This window comes from Hyla sarda, chromosome 5 (assembly GCF_029499605.1).
Source record: "Hyla sarda isolate aHylSar1 chromosome 5, aHylSar1.hap1, whole genome shotgun sequence".
Lineage (NCBI taxonomy): Eukaryota > Metazoa > Chordata > Amphibia > Anura > Hylidae > Hyla > Hyla sarda.
In genome coordinates this window covers 330,213,951-330,230,958 of record NC_079193.1, presented here as the reverse complement: position 1 = coordinate 330,230,958, position 17,008 = coordinate 330,213,951, and the positions used below count along the sequence as shown (strand labels likewise).

Here is a 17,008-nt window from a genome sequence, read left to right as displayed (position 1 = left end):
CTGTCACTACCTACAGTCCATTCAAGCCTAAAGTCAATTATCTTAAGCAGGGGTCTCAAACTGGCGGAAGTTTTGCAACATCTGGAGGGCCACCAGTTTGAGACCCCTGATCTAAAGTCTATTACAAGTACAACTAGTCCCAGCAAGCTGCGAGGTCCTTCTGCGTTCCTGGCCACCTCTCTGGGATTCTTGCCGAGCTGTAGAGACCTCAGTAAACTGTCTGACCTCAGTAAAGCCTCTGTTAACATAACCTGGTCATGGACTCTCATTTCACTGCCTAGCCATTGGGATAGCGAGATATCATTTGGGTGGTTCCCGATACCCAAAAGCCACTCTGGCATCACAAACATTAGGGGTTAATAACACCTTGCCCCTGGGGTTAATACCATCTGCCCCATCCACCTACACCGCTACAACCAGTGGTCCAACAATTCACCATGGCTCACCACAATCTAGTTTTTACACTTTTGTTTTTCCTCCTACCCTTCTAAAAATCATAACGCATTACATTTTTCACCTAAAGACCCATATAAGGACTTGTTTTTTGCTTCACCAATTGTACTTAGTAAGGATATCAATGATTTCATAACAAAATCTACAGCAAAACAAAAAAAAATATTTGTGGTGTGAATTTGAGAAAAAACTCCCCATATTCTAAATTTTAATTCCTACGCAGTGCACTTTTCTAATAAAAATATCACCTAATCTTTATTCTAAAGGTCCATACAGTTACAAGGATACCCAATTTATGTAGGTAATATTTTATTTTACTACATTAAAAAACTTATAACCACATCCAGCAAAATTAGTATGCCTAAAATTGGCCTCTTCTGGCCCCTATAACTTTTTTTTATTTTTCAACATACAGGGCTATATGAGGGCTTAATTTTTGCACTGTGATCTGTAGTTTTTAGCAGTTTTTATTTTTGTTTTAATGGAACTTTTTGATAGTTTTTTATTAAAATTTTTATAGTATACGAAGTGACCAAAAATGTGCAATTTTTGGCTATGGTATTTTAGATTTTTTACGTGTATACGCCATGAACTGTGCGGTTTAAATAATCATATATTTTAATAGTTTGGACATATACGCACGTGGCGATACCACATATGATTGTGTTTACTTTTGGTAAGAAAGACAAAAGAACTAGCACTCAAGGTCTATAAATATAAGGCACATGTAATATTGAAACAAGATTACATTTATTAGTATATGTATAAAAATGCATATGCTATCTCAACTGACACGGCCCACGTCAGAGAGTGAAATAAAAATGTAGTGATCAAATATTCAAATAACATCCATGTATAAAATAAAATAAGACTTCTGGTTCCGGTGCTTCCCTGGCTAGGCGCAGCTAGCAAAGCTCCCGCACCTCCCGGCTCTTACATGTAAGTATAGCGCACGGCACAGCTCATCAGCTCATCCTCAGAGCCTCCACGGTTTCTCCTAGAGGCCATCAACTATATGGAGAGTTATTTTATCCAGAGCACAAATAAGCCGATGGTCCCGCTCACTCCCCGCCAGAAAACTTCCTCGTCGGCAATGGTGGCGGCAGCGCTCCACAAGCCACGTGTGGAGGCGCGCACACCAGCACACAGTGAGTCCAGCCAGCGAGACGGGGGCACATCATCCCTCCTGCTTACGCCCACGGTCGTGCCAACGGCTCCAGCCCTGCACCCAGCCACCCCTCCCTGGCATGTACCCCAGTTACTGCCACTATACCATCTTTGGACTTTAACCCCTTAAGGACTCAGCCCATTTGGGCCTTAAAGGGGTACTCCGCCCCTGGCATCTTATCCCCTATCCAAAGGATAGGGGACAAGATGTTAGATCGCTGCGGTCCCGTTGCTGGGGACCCCCGGGATCACTGCTGCAGTACCCCGCCATCAACTCGCTCTGTGCGTAATGACGGGCGATACAGGGGCCGGAGCAGCGTGACATCATGGCCCGTCCCCTTAATGCACGTCTATGGCAGGGGGCGTGTCGACCACCGCGCCCCCTTCCATAGACTTGTATTGATGGGGGCGGAGCCGTGACGTAACGATGCTCCGGCCCCTGTATTGCCCGTCATTACGTGCAGAGCGATCTCGCTCTGCGCAGTAATGATAGCGGGGTGCTGCAGCAGCGATCCCCGGGGTCCCCAGCAGCGGGACCCCGGCGATCTGACATCTTATCCCCTATCCTTTGGATAGGGGATAAGATGTCTAGGGGTGGAGTACCCCTTTAAGGACAATTTTATTTTTAGGTTTTCGTTTTTTCCTCCTCACCTTCTAAAAATCATAACTCTTATATTTTCATCCACAGACTAGTCCTTTCATCCACAGACTTGTCCTTTGTAATGACATCACTCATTTTACCATAAAATGTATGGCGCAACCAAAAAAACACTATTTGTCTGGGGAAATTGATCAGAAAAACACAATTTTACTAAATTTTGGAAGGTTTAGTTTTCATGCTGTACATTTATGGTAAAATAGACATGTTTTCTTTATTCTGTAGGTCAATACAATTAAAATGATACCCATGATTACATACTTTTATTTTATTTTACCGCTTAAAAAAATTGCAAACTTTTCAACCAAATTAGTGCATTTAAAATCCCTTTATTTTGCTAACCTATAGATTTTTTATTTTTCTGTATAAGGGCAGTATGAAGGCTCAATTTTTGCACCGTGATCTGTACTTTTTTTGATACCACATATATAAAACTTTTAATACATTTTTATAAATTTTCTTATTATAAAATGTTATAAAAAGCAGCAATTTCGGACTTCTGTGTTTTTACGTTCACGCCATTCACCATACGGGATAATTAACATTATATTTTAATAGTTTGGATATTTAAGCACACGGAGATACCAAATACACTTTTTGGTGGTAAAATAGGGAAAAAGGGACAATTTACATCTTTATTGGGGGAAATTTTTTTTCACTTTTATTTTTTACTTTTTTTTACTTTTATTTTTACACTCAAATACTCAAATTTTTATTTTGTACTCAAATACTTTTTTAAGCGTACTGTAGAACATTTTTCTGCCCGCATAAGTGCATACCACATACCTATATCTAAGTAGTGTACTATTTTGTACCTGTTAAGCTGTCAACAGCATAGATACTGTGAAAGGACAGGCAAAAGTACTCACATACTGGTGTTGCACTCAAATACTTTTTTAAGCTTACTGTTGCACATTTTTCTGCCCTCATAAGTGCATACTGCATACCTACATCTAAGTAGTGTACTATTTTGTACCTGTTAATCTGTCAAGGGCCTAGATACTGTGAACGGACAGCCAAAAGTACACACCTGCTGTTGTTCTAGACAAATACTGTTTTAAGCATAGTGAAGCGTATTGTACTCCCCTCATATATGCACTAAGTATGTTAGGCAGAGAACTGCCAGCATGTGCACAGAGGAGTGGCAGAAGCCTAAATTCATCAGGAATAGTTCACAGCAGACTAAGGGCGAGTGGAGTCAAGCTCCTGTTATCAGCTAGCGGTCGTGTTTTGACCAGCAACCCATCTACCGTCATCGATTGGTTAACACGGTCATCCACTTCATCACAAGTGACATCTGATACCCCCTGTCAACAGTCGGTGGGTTTCTCAGACACAACCCTCAGTTGGCATGGCCCAGGAGCAGTCCCTGTCCTCCCATTGCCTTTGTCCTATGCTGTTCCCTCCCCTAAAGAAGTATCTTATGCTGTCGGTTCAGCTCCACTATTCAGTGAGGACGAGCTAATAGAGGACAGTCAGCATCTACTGCCCAGCCAAGAAGTGAAGGACACATTTGCCGCTTCCTCTGCTAGGCGGGCAAGTAGGTGGGAGGCGGTGTTGCCATCATTCAGAGTCCTGAAGCAGACACTGTTGAGGAACCTGAGGAGGACATCAGTGATGTGCAGACAATTGTTGATTATGAAGAAGCTGATCGCAACTGGGAGCCAGGTGCAGAAGGGGCTTGATCATCATCAGGAGAACAGGGTTGCAGGTTGCCCGTGAGGCAGCAGCTGAGCCAGCAAGGTGGTAGCATGGTTGGCAGTCAGCATGGTGGCAGAAGTGGAAATTTTGGAGACAAACATGCCTGGGGGAGACCACCTGTTTTGCGTCAGCCTACCTTCCAGGGAGGTAGTGGAACAGGGGTTTCTGGAGACAGCAGCAGTAGCAGTCAATTAGTGCGGACTGTTGGTGGGAAAATCAGCGACTCGGCAGTGTGGCAGTTTTTCATCAAGCATCCGGAGGAGGTTAACATAGCCACATGCAAAATGTGTGGGCAGAAGGTGAAGCGTGGCCAGGCTCCCAATGTTGGCACCACAACCCTGCATCAACATATGCTGCGCCACCATAAAGCAGCCTGGGAGAACCGTGGCTCCGATGTAGTGTCCAGCCTGCTGCATCACCCAGTGGCACACCTCTCCATCTGTAAGCCAGCCAAGGCTCCACCACCTCAGCCAAAGAGCTGTGCATCACACCCTCTTCTGTTGCTCCAGATGCTCCTGCTCCACCTACTTTTAGTCAGTCACTCCGCCAACAATCCATCGGCAAAGCCATGTCCAAGAGCCAACAGTATGTGCCCACTCATCGGACGACGCAGAAGTTGAATGTGCTCCTGTCCAAGTGGCTGGTGCTGCAGTCCCCCCCTTTTTCAAGTGCTGGACTCTGATGGCTTGTGCAGAGCTGAGGTGGAGAGTGCTAAGCCATCATTTCTTTACAAAGAAGGCAGCACCAGCCCTGCACAATTTTGTGGAAGAGAAGGTGGGCCAGTCCTTGAGCCTGTTGGTGTGTACCAAAGTGCACGGCAGCGCCGACATCTGGAGCTGTAACTATGGTCAGGGAAATACATGTCCTTTATGGCACACTGGGTGAATGTGGTTCCTGCACAGCCACAACACCAACTTGGACAGTTCATGCTGCTTCCTCCTCCACGCTCTCAGGCCATTGGTCCTGTGACAGTGTACGACTCCGCCTCCTCATCCTCCACCGTGTCCTCAGCCTCCACTGCACAGACATGTCTCAGTGCCCCTTCAGCATACCATGTGTGCAGGGCACGGCGGTCACACTGTTCTTCACATGGTTTGCCTTGGCGAATGGAGTCACACAGGGGAGGATCTGATAAAGTAATTCATAAAGAAGTCGGAGCATGGCTTACTCGACGAAAACTGGCAATAGGAATCATGGTGAAGGACAACAGGAAGACAATCTTGTCTGCGCTGCGACAAGAAAGCCTGAGCCATGAGCCCTGCATAGAACACGTGTTCAATCTGGTTGTCAAGCGGTTCCTGAAGTGTTACCCCCACTTGCAAGACATCCTAACAATGGGAAGGAAACTTTGCATGCACTTCAGCCACTCGTACACCGTAAAGCACACCCTCCTTGAGCTGCAGCGTCAGAACGGTATCCCCCAACATAGTCTGATTTGCGACGTTGCCACACGTTGGAATTCCACCCTCTATATGTTAGACCGACTATACGAACAGAGAAAAGCCATCACTGATTTCTTGATGATCCAAACGGATAAGGCGACTCCCCTGAGTAACTTCAATGTCAACCAGTGGCAGCTCATATGTGACACCTGCCTTTGCTCAGGCCCTTTGAGGAAACCACATTATTAGTAAGTCGCCAGGATTACAGGATGAATGACGTCATTCCACTGCTTTATTTCCTACACCACGTGTTGGAAACAATAGCTGGTCAGGGCAATGGAGACGTGGCTCCTACATCTCACGGCCACATGAGCCCTGTGGGGGCTGAACTGGAGGAGGAGGGGGTGGGACAGAGTTTCGCTAAATGGGCAAATTTTCTAGTCATCTGACAGGAGAGGAGGAGCAGGAGCAGCCAGAGGAGCTAGAGGGTTATGAGGAAGGCAAGGCAGAGGACCTAAACACAACAAGGCAGTATGCAGTGGAGATGGAGGCAGGGAGTCCCTCTGAGTCACTTGCACATATGGCACGATGCATGCTCACTTGCATTCTTATTGAATGTCGAATTGTCACCAGTCTACAGTTGCTTATAAGTACCTTTCTTCACCAGCATAGTTAAGCAGCTCATCAGCAGCAGGTAGACATGGAGAAGGACTTGAACCAGCAGGTGGTGGCATACCTTGACATGCCCATGCCAACACACCTTGAAGATCCGCTGGACTTCTGGGAAGCCAAACTTGATTTGTGGCCACAACTAGCAGAGTTTGCCCTGGAAAAGCTGTCCTGCCCGGCCAGTAGTGTTCCATCAGAGTGGGTGTTTAGTGCGGCGAGGGCCATAGTCACCCCAAGGAAAACTTGTCTGTCCACTAAAAATGTGGAGAGACTTACCTTTGTGAAGATGAATCAGGCTTGGATCAGCCAAGATTTCCACCCACCAATGCCTGATGCATCAGAGTGGATTGACCATGGTGCCAGACCAACACTTCACAAATATGGATAGTGCCAAACAGATTCAAGGCGCTGCTCCCAGTTACAAACATTCCTCCGCCTCAGACCTTTTTTCACCCACCTTCGTCAACGGGTACTGGTATTGCCACCCACCGCAGCACTCAGTCACCGGGTCACTTTCAGGACTCCTGATGCTACTGCTGCCACCTCCAGGCTCTCTCATTCTGCCACCTTATAGTCTCCACATGCTTCAGCCAACTCCAGGCTGTGCCATTCAGCCACTATATGTTCTACTCATGCTGCCGTGATCTGCAGGCGGTGTAATTCAGCCATTATATGGTTTACTGATGCTGCTGGGCCTGGGACATTACCTACACATTTTCATAGTAGCACTAGCTACCATAAATCTTCAATTAAAATGTTAAAATTCATCTTTTAATCTTAGGGATTGTGAGGCCCTATGGTCTCTTCATGTTGCCGCGAGCTGCAGGCTGTGTCATCAAGCCACTATATGGTCTCCTCTTGCTGCCGCCAATTCCAGGCTGTGTCATTCTGCCAGATTATGGTCTCCTCATGCTGCTGCCACCTCTTGGCTCTGTCATTGTGCCGCCATGTGACTCCTTGTTAGTTTGGGTTTTGCTGTCATACAGTATTAGTTCAAAGTAAACACTGGGACATTAAACTTGGGAATCTAATATAAATATTAAATTTAAAAAAATCGATGTGATTGGTTGCTATGGGTAACAGCAGTTAATGATTGAGGCCCATCGGCTAAGGTTTTCTATAGCAAATGTGAATATTGGCATAATTTGCATAAACCCCCCACAAAAAAATACATACATTCTGTGCAAAGAATTTTCTATGAGCTTTAGACACTTTTTCAGTAACATCTGACTAAAGGGTATGGCTTTGGCAAAAGGAGGTATTGCTTAAAGCGTACCTGTCATTTAAAATAAAAACTTTTTATACGTCATAGAGAGAACGTTTTGATTTGGTTGAGGTCTAAATGTTCAGATCCCGACTGATCACGAGATTGTGCTAGAAGAAGTCCGCTTTTAGCAAGTTCTCTCCTGGCTCTGTGTCACATGACCTGGACCGCAGCATTATTTAAGTCTATGGGGCAACCTGGTCTCAGACACAAAAAAGAAGAAAGAGAAGCATCTCTCACCGTTCGTTCTTGTCATCAATTGGAGTCCGAACACTCGTCCCCTGACTGATAAAAACATTTGAAGCTGCTAAGTCAAATGTACACTTTAGGATGTGGCACAAGACTGGCACAATTTAGGCCAACTAATAGTTGGTCTAAACTTAGACAATTAACAGATTTATCAAACAGCCTGAGCCTCTATAAATAATCTGGTGCATTCTTACACCATCTAGTCTAGGTTTACATGGTGTAACAATTATATAGTATAAGTAAATCTGGGCCACTGAGTTTTTTGTTACACCTTTTAAAATTCTTTGTATTTGTTAACATTTTATCATTTTTTTTCTTTTCACATAAAATGTGTTAACTTGCATATCATTGATATAAAAGCTACGGTTGGAATTAATTTCTTTAAGTTATGTTACTTTTATGATTTATCAATAATCTAGTAGCATGTTCCTCTTCCTGTACGTCTGTTTTGACTTAGTAGTTTTCACGATACACAGAAGATGCACTGCTTTCCAATGACATAATCCCATAATCATAATAGGTGCTTCTTGGAAAAACATACTTAAAATGTAATCTATAACCTGATTATGTGAACGCTGACATTCTGTATGTCTATTCATGAACAGAAACAGGTCACATCATATCTACTTCCTGCGCTACTCAGCTTGTAAATGCACCAGTTTGTATTACACTTTAAAACTATTGAAATATAGATTTCATTTTATTTACAATTATGCAATATATTATTGACACAGTACACTATATTTGCCATGTTTTACACAAGTATGTTCTATTTGCAAAACGTAAACGCAGGCTAGACAATGCCTTTGAGTTAAATGTAAATCGGTGTACAGCAAACTAAATGTACTCAAAGATACATATGTGGCTGCTAAACGCATTGCAGTTATGTGACTTAATGTTATAGCAGGACAGGCATATACTGTATAATGCACACAATCATATACAGGTGGCAATGTATACACTGTACTGTGTACATCTCTTCACAATACATTAATTTGAGCGGCACTATTGCTGGGAATCTATAGTGAGCAGCAATGTAATGCTGCTCACTACAGTAATGTACTAGAGATGAGCGAAGTTACAGTGATTCGGCTCGGCAGTTGCTGACTTTATCCTGCATAAATTAGTTCAACTTTCAGGTGCTCCGGTGGGCTGGAAAAGGTGGATACAGTCCTAGGAGAGGGTCTCCAGCCCACCGGAGCACCTGAAAGCTGAACTAATTTATGCAGGCTAAAGTCAGCAAACTCCGAGCCCCGAGGTTCGTGACCAATCGAATCACTGTAACTTCGATCATCTCTATAATGTATCCACACAAGCAGGAGTATAGCAGCTGCTAAGTCTGTATGTCTTGTTCTTTACACTCTATGTACCTTTTTGATGGCATCCCAATGTATCCCTGTGGTGTACAGCTGAAATGTTATGTGAACAGTCCTTAAATTCCTTTATTATGATTACAATGTCCTAAAGAACTACATTAAATATTGAGGTACAAACCTGCAGAACATCTCCCAAGTCAGCAGTGCTAATATCAGGATCTTCAGTGGTGTTAAAAGGTACGGGAGTAATTCGTACTAATGTCAAAACTCTTGGCTCTGGGTATTTCCAAAGCATCATCCCGGGATTGTCTTCTGTCTCATTGTAAAATACCACTTCAAAAGCATTGGGGATCTTCTGAGCATCTATCCAATAAGAGAAGAGATATGAGTAAAACAAACTATGATAGATACTAGGACATAATAATGAGGTATCCATTATGGATACATATCAAAATTTCAATGCACAGATAAACGTGTTTCCAACCAAAGTCACAATAGTTTCACAAACTGTGTTGTGCCTAGGCATGTCCAAATCCCAATAAACACAGCAACAGGTTGGTAAACTGTCTTACATGGGAAAGCTTTACTAGGATTGACAAATGGGTCGTCCAGAATTTTAAGAAAGTTCCCTAAGTGCAGGAAATGTTATAAACAAAACAAAAACAAAGCAATATATCTTCTTTTTGTAATTATGTAAATAAGGCTTAAGTGCCCAGGGGGCTTTCCCGAGCATAGCAGGAGCCCAGGTTTGTCAAGTCCATGTCCATCACTTTATTAGACCCATTTGTTTGCTTACATCTGCCAACCCTTTTTGACTGACAGCATGGCTGGATTTACCAGGGCTCTTGATTTTCTGGGGAACACCACTGGGCATTTGATTCTAATTTGTATAATAACAAAAAAGGCTTCTATCTCGATGCTAGAAATTACTATGGGGATAAAAAAGAATGCCTGCAAATCTGATGACCAGCCCCATCTTCAACCCTTTTTCCTGCTGACAGGTCCACAATAATAGTTCCATGAAAAATACTGTAAAAAATGCAATTTCTTAACGGCTGTTCTGGATTAAAATCTTTAAAGTATCTATCGTAGATCAAAGAAAGTGTCATCCTATATCAAAGTATCCTTCCATCATTAATTTCAAATTGTAATAGAAACTGTAAGAAAGACATTTTGTGTGTGTCCAGGAGATTAGCATTTTTCCCTTCCTCCTCCTTATAACCTTCTATCTGTCCATAAGGTAACTGAGTACTGGGGAAGCCTTCCCTGTCTTCTCTGTTTGCAGTAGCTCATGGGATGCCGGGATCATTAAACCATCCATCTTAGCTAAGCTTTGCCAAGTTTACCTATTTGCCATTAACGCCAGCAATATTTACACAATTCAGTTTAATTCAGGACAACTTAGAGAATCCTGCAGACTGACAAACACTGTAGCTAAGTTTTCTTTAATCTTTAATTTACTTATTTGTTTTTAGTATAAATGAGTATTCACTCCCTGATGAAGCGGGTAGCGAAACGGCATTGGGGTAGTGCGTGATGAGATCCATGTGAGAACAACAGCATGTCTATATTAGTGTGGTAGTAGCCTTTGTTTGTTCCTTACCCTGGGGGATAGTTTGGTGGGATGGGGATGGTAGTTGGTTCAGCTATTTCCTCCTGAACACCTCTTTCCCCCATTTTCCAGCTTTCCACACTGAACCATTGACAGTTGCTGTATCACACTTTGTATCTCCTGTTGTTTTCATAGTTCATTAGTTCTCTGCATCCTTTTTGTGATTACTGGGTATTAGTCATATCTTTATACTATCATTGTAACCACATGTATATTATTACATAGTCACAGATCTTTGGAATTCTAAAGGAGAAGAGCATATATCTGATCTCTCTGAACTTTTTTCTGATTGCTCCTGATCTTTTTTAATTAGGTTTTATATTATTGTATGTGCTAAATAAAGATTTTCTATTTCAATATTCTACATGTTTGGTGTTTTTATGATAGGTTATTATTTGTTTTTAGGTTTAGTGTATCTGTATTCTAAGTAGAGTCTTCAGTTAAAATACATTTAAACCCTATGGAGATGGAGTACTCAGTACAATGAAGCTATGTGAAGCAGAAAGCTGTGTAAGCAAAGTGATGATAATGTGAAAAACATATCTGAGATGTCCTTGACTTACCAGCATCCTGTATGTATTGAAAAAGTCCAGTTCTTAAATCATCAGAGCTGTGCTCTGTCTTATAGGTTGAAGGTCTGCTGATCATGGGGGAGACAGGAAGAAGGGGCTGTTCACAATTTGTAGTGCCCAACCCTGACTTATTTTTCAGGTATTCCTGGATAAGTTCATTCAGAAGTGCTAAGCAATTTAGATTCTCCTGACCCCAGAAAACCTGGAAAGAAAACATTATTAGCTATGTAAAGGTATAAAAACATACAGCTCAATCTGGAAGTTATCTAAACACCACTTGTTCACATTGATTAGATATTTTATTTGGCAAGGTCTTGTTCATAGTTCATGAGAAATGTTAAAAAGAAAGAGATAACTTCCTCTGACTCGTGTTCTCAGCACAGTGTTGCTATTGTTTTCTATCCTGGGTAATATCAAAGCCGATAATTTATTCAGTGAATGAAATAAAATGTACTTCTATTATCTACAAGACAAGAAGGGTGCCATCTGTGAGAAGTAAACAAACTCTGCTCCATGAAGCCTTTATTTTAATTATTTTTACAAATGTTTCATTTCTTTGTGCATGTTTTATAGCTCAGTCACAATCAAAACCTTGCTAAACTCTTGATACTTAGGCCCAGGAAATGTAGGGGGTTCTTTGGTAAGAAAACTATTTTCAGATGCAATTTTAAGGAAATTCAAGTTAGAGGGGTTACCCAGCACTAGAAAAAAAACAACAGGGCAGATTTATTAACCATACTTCAACAAATTTTCCTCAGGTTGTTTGTGCTTATGTAGCTTAGTTCCATTGAAGTGAATGGAGCCAAGCTGTAATATTACACACAACCTGAGGACAGGTCTTGGAAGAAATGATCTCAGTTCTTCTATTGCTGTACAACCCCTTTGACATAAGCAGGTTTCCCATTGTGGACCCTCATCTTCTGAACAGGGCACCCAATGACAACAAAAAATGTCTCTCTCAAAAGGGTTTTCTGGGAATTTTCTATTGATAGTCGGTAGGGTGCCAACATCTGGAGGTTTGGTGCCTGGCACTATACAGTGAAGCTGTAAGCCCTGCGCTTTATATAGTGGTGGCATCGGGGGAACTGTAGCTTGGATCCTAATGAAGTGAATGGTAGACTAACTGTAGTTACCAAATGCCACCACTGTACAATGGATGACATAAGGCTTCCAGCACTGTTCACTGTATAGCGTGGACAGCTGGATAGCTGATCTGAGGACGTAACAAGTGTGGGCAGCTCTCTGATCAGCAATTGGTGGCCTATAATATTAATTATTTTCAAGCAAAATGATCGTTTGTTGGGTTAAATTTAACAACACACAACTATTTTAGTAAAGCAACTACATGCCGTCATCGTCTGGAAAGAACTTTTTGTCCGATAATCAGGCAAAAGATCTTTCATTGCAAACAATGTTTTTAAGGGAAGACTGTTTTTAGAATGTTTCCAGAAAGATTGTTCATTCTTTACCTGAGGCCATTGATGAAGTATAGAGAGTATGAACAACTATAATGGCCAGTATGGACTTAAATGGCTGCATCTGTAAAACAATCAATCATCCAATGATTGTTCGTGCAAAGGTTGTTCAACCATCAACCTACTTCTGTTATTAATTTCCACTGCAGGAAAGCTGAGTATTTGTTTAATCTTGTTACATACATTATTTTTTTCAAAGAACAACCAAGATTTCACAATATAAATTAGTTTTCACAAAGGATTGTTATATTGGAATATTGATTTTATATATATATATATATATATATATATGTGTGTGTGTGTGTGTGTAGAAAGAGTAAAGTCCCATGAGGTAGTGTAAACACAGTCCTGTACCTGAGAACTCAATGATGATTCTTCAGAGTGCTCAATCCTCCACAAACTAAGCAAACAATAACTTGAAGAGAAGAGACGAGGAAGCACTTGTAGTTCAGCCAAAACTTTGATTTGGTAAGGTCACGTTTCTAAACGGCCCGTTGGCCAGTGTTGTGTAGGTGACCATACCAGATTAAAGTTTTGGCTGAACTACAAGTGCCTCCTCGTCTCTTCACCGAATATTTTTATGTTGCCAGTTTTTTTTACGTGGTATATATTTGTAGTAGCTGACATTTGACATATGCAGCTGGATTGTGTAGGTTGTGGTGTATGTCACACTAAGGACCAAAGAGGGTATTCCCTGTAGATTCTCTATGGATCTTTCCAGAAAGAACCACACAGGTTCAATGAGTTAAGAATTTTGTTATTAAGACTTGCTGTGGTTTCTTCTTAACTGGGAAACAAATATGGGGTCCATAAAGATAGTCCACTAAAAGTAAAACATTTTTCAATTGTATAGAAAGATATCTTAAAATGTGGATTCATACTATTCAAGATTCAATTGTGTAAAGGACAAATGTGACTAATATAGGTAAAAAATTATCCTCCTGCAATAAGCATCTTTGGAGCTCATAAGCCCCAGAAACATTTTCTTCATGTAAATTGGAGGTTTTATGTTGTACTTTCATATAATCTCAATTCCTTAATTCCTCTTCTTTTTTTTTTTTTTTTGGAGTAATGACACCCAGAAGTGATCAGGAACCATCAACCTATGGACCAGCCAACAATAAATTAACTTATAGGATCCAATTTTTTAACAATGTACCTGTAGTAAGCCACATCTCACATCAAGAACAAGTTTCGGAACTGTGGGTTGGGGACCGGGGTCCCCGCTGTGCTTGCACCAATTAGCTCCAAGATTTACAGAACCTGACACTGGTCCAATCAGATTTCTGCTTCTTTCATTCATGCTTGTTTTCAGGACAAAGTCATTTAAATTCATAGTAAACACTGCTCCAGAAATTGAATCTGTAGGATAAAAGCCAAAAATTAATACTTAAATGGGCACCGTCAGATCCAAAACCTTTTTATATGTTGTTACCTATGGAAATTAAAATGTTTTGTTTCATGGTTTAATATTTTTTAAATAATTAAAAAGAAAAGAGCTCTTAAAAACCCCACAACTAGGGGTTCCCATACCCACTGGGACGCTAACCGGTCCTGCGGCTGCATCACACTTATCCATGAGTCATGGACAAAAGATGTGGAAAAGAGAAAAAAAAGAGACAGGGAGAGGATAGCGCCTCGCGTAATTCAGTGGGACAATCCCGGTCCACAACCCCAATGCTAGTGGTACTCACCTGGAGTATGGCTCGATATGTGCATATCACCCCTCCGTGTGGGGTCAGATGGTCTCTGGCTGCAGCCTGCAGGATCCAGCCGGGTACTCGATAAGAGGTCGGCAGTAGGCTTGTAGAATAGTGCAAAAAGGATTGCAAAAAAATGGTCTGCGGTGGCGCTGCCTTGTAGAGATCGGAATGAAGGTTCAGTCTTATAATTAAAATCTCATTTATTGTAACATAAACTGAGATATGGACATGCAAAACGCGTTTCGAGGGTAAGTTCCCCCCTTTCTCAATTGCAGGAATTACAGAAAGGGGGAACTTACCCTCGAAACGCGTTTTGCATGTCCATATCTCAGTTTATGTTACAATAAATGAGATCTTAATTGTAAGACTGAACCTTCATTCCGATCTCTACAAGGCAGCGCCACCGCAGACCATTTTTTTGCAATCCTTTTTGCACTATTCTACAAATGGACAAAAGATGACTCATGGACAAGGCTGCATGAACAGTTGCACCAATCACCTCCCACCACCACAAGGAAGTGACACGTCCCCTTCCCCTGAGAGGATTAACATTCAATATAAATAGTCTGAGGTAATGAGTGATTATATATACACACACACATATATATATATATACACACATATATATACATAAATATATATATATATATTTTTTTTTTTTGTGGGATCTGACAGGTACGCTTTAAGTCTTGTGTACATCAGCATAATAAACACAATACAAAACATGCCTGAACTCCAAAACAGATACGTATTTGACAGAGCATAGTGTCACTAATTTATGACTGCATTATCTACATTTAGTAGCGGCGGACACGGTAATGCATGAACGAATAAATCTTACATCGTGGCTCAGAAAAGAAAAGTGGGTCCTAAGCAGGGGTGAGGCTCTGCTATAAGACACACAGAATACAATATCTTGGAAATACTGGGTTGAAAACTTCACACTTCTTAAAACCAAAGTTATTTGCTGTACTCCATTAACAATGAACTGGCTTCAACCCAAGAACAGGAAATAAATAATATATATCAAGAGGACAATAGAAAATATATTATTAGGGATTATTCTTGCGTTCTCAATGACTACTGTCTGTCAAAAGTTCGAAGCTTTGGTTTACATGACCTTGATATTCTTGCATTTCCCCAGATAGCAATCTAACCTGAGTGTGTCTTGGATTGAATTGAATACACCTTTGCAGAAGAATCAAGCAATGGACAGACCTTGTGAAATAAAATCTCATGGAATAATATAGGGAGAAACTGGCCTCGGGCCACATACATTATACAGATGTTTCCCGTTTTCCAAAATTATAACAAAGCCATCCATACTGTAACAGTAAACGCCTGGACCTTAGATTCTGGCTGACTGTTATTAATAAATAGATAGTAGAGATACAGAAACACTGAAGCTGATACCTTCCTGCTCTTGGTCACTTAGGTGAAAATAAAACTGAGGAGTAAAGTTTTTTAGCCCGAGGGAAAGTCAAAACAAGGGCTAAAATTATATCCAAAGATGAAAGTGAAATTGTCGATAGAAACTTTTCTATATCAGGTTATCAGGTCATCTCAAGGTTGCACAAACGCCTTAGGAACTTGTCCTCCTTCCAAGTATGAAAAACGATAAAAAAAAATAAAAAGAAAAAACGAAACAACAGCACCAAAAATCAGAATTAGGTTTTACAAAGTGATCTATGGACAAACAGATCACTAGAAATGCTTGCGTAATATGGTCATTGAATCACATGAATTGTAACGCATGGGAAAAAAATGCCAAAGAAAACTGCCAAGACTAAAACACACTATTTTTATTAAAAAGAAAAAGCCACAAAAACTGCATCTTGGAAAATCAAAATGGGGAGGAAGGTTTCCGTGGTGTTTTTTTTCAGCTCATAAAAATGCCAAAAATACATTGTGTCGAAACGTAGCCTAAGGGTAGCTTTTCCTTTGCATTAGTCCTACCAGTACAAAGCAAATGCCACAGTAGTATGGCAAGTGATACTTCCTCATGGATATTCTACAAATCACCACATTCACTGCTGCAAATGGATTTAATTTCTTCTAAGACAGAGGACTACTCTATTGCTTGATTGTATCTTTTTTCTTCTTTTTTATTTTCTTTGATATATTCCTATTATCCCCTGCCACTTGCACAGAAAAATACAACTGGATGCCTAAGTTTGTTTACATAATATGTTATTGCTTGGAAGAAAGACGTCACAGAGCGAATATGATGGAAACCTTTAAATACATAAAGAGAATCAACATGGTAAAGGAGTTAAGGAGAAAGAAGAAAAGAGGACATCGTTTTATATTAGAGGGGCAAAGCTTTTTGCAGTGATATCAGGAAGTATTACTTTACTGAGAGAGTAGTGGATGCATGGAATAGCCTTTCTGCAGCTGGTAGCTGCAAATACAGTGAAGGGGTTTAAGCATGCATGGGATAAGCTTAAGACTATCCTTCACACAAGATAGGGCCATCCTAGGTGGCACGGACTGTGTGAATTGTAAAGGGGATAGCCTTTACTGACCCCAGCCCCCCCTCCCTTTTTCATCCTGTGCTAGTGGTTCCTGGGTTTATGGGTTAATCGTGGGGCTGGGGTCAGTAAAGGAAGGGGAGGCACTGGTAGGGGATATAAGCCCCCATTTCCTTATTCTTACCTGTTGTCTCCAGCAGGAGTTACCACCCTCCTTCCCTTATTGTATTTCTTTTTAGGTTTCTTTGTAACCCCCCCACCTTTTTTTCTTAATAAAAAATAAATGAATATGAATATATATATATATATATATATA

The 17,008-nt window shown here is 41.1% G+C and overlaps 1 protein-coding gene across 1 annotated transcript in view; it reads right to left on the bottom strand.

Annotated features, from left to right (window-relative positions):
• VPS13B (vacuolar protein sorting 13 homolog B) overlaps positions 1-17,008 on the bottom strand; it is a 1,225,788-nt gene that overhangs the window by 213,105 nt on the left and 995,675 nt on the right. Inside the window, exons 37-39 of the mRNA XM_056522379.1 lie at positions 13,678-13,880; positions 11,035-11,245; positions 9,038-9,222 (exon numbers count right to left, since the gene is read on the bottom strand). Coding sequence (XP_056378354.1) covers positions 9,038-9,222; positions 11,035-11,245; positions 13,678-13,880 — 599 coding nt within the window. The remainder of the gene's footprint in view (positions 1-9,037; positions 9,223-11,034; positions 11,246-13,677; positions 13,881-17,008) is intronic.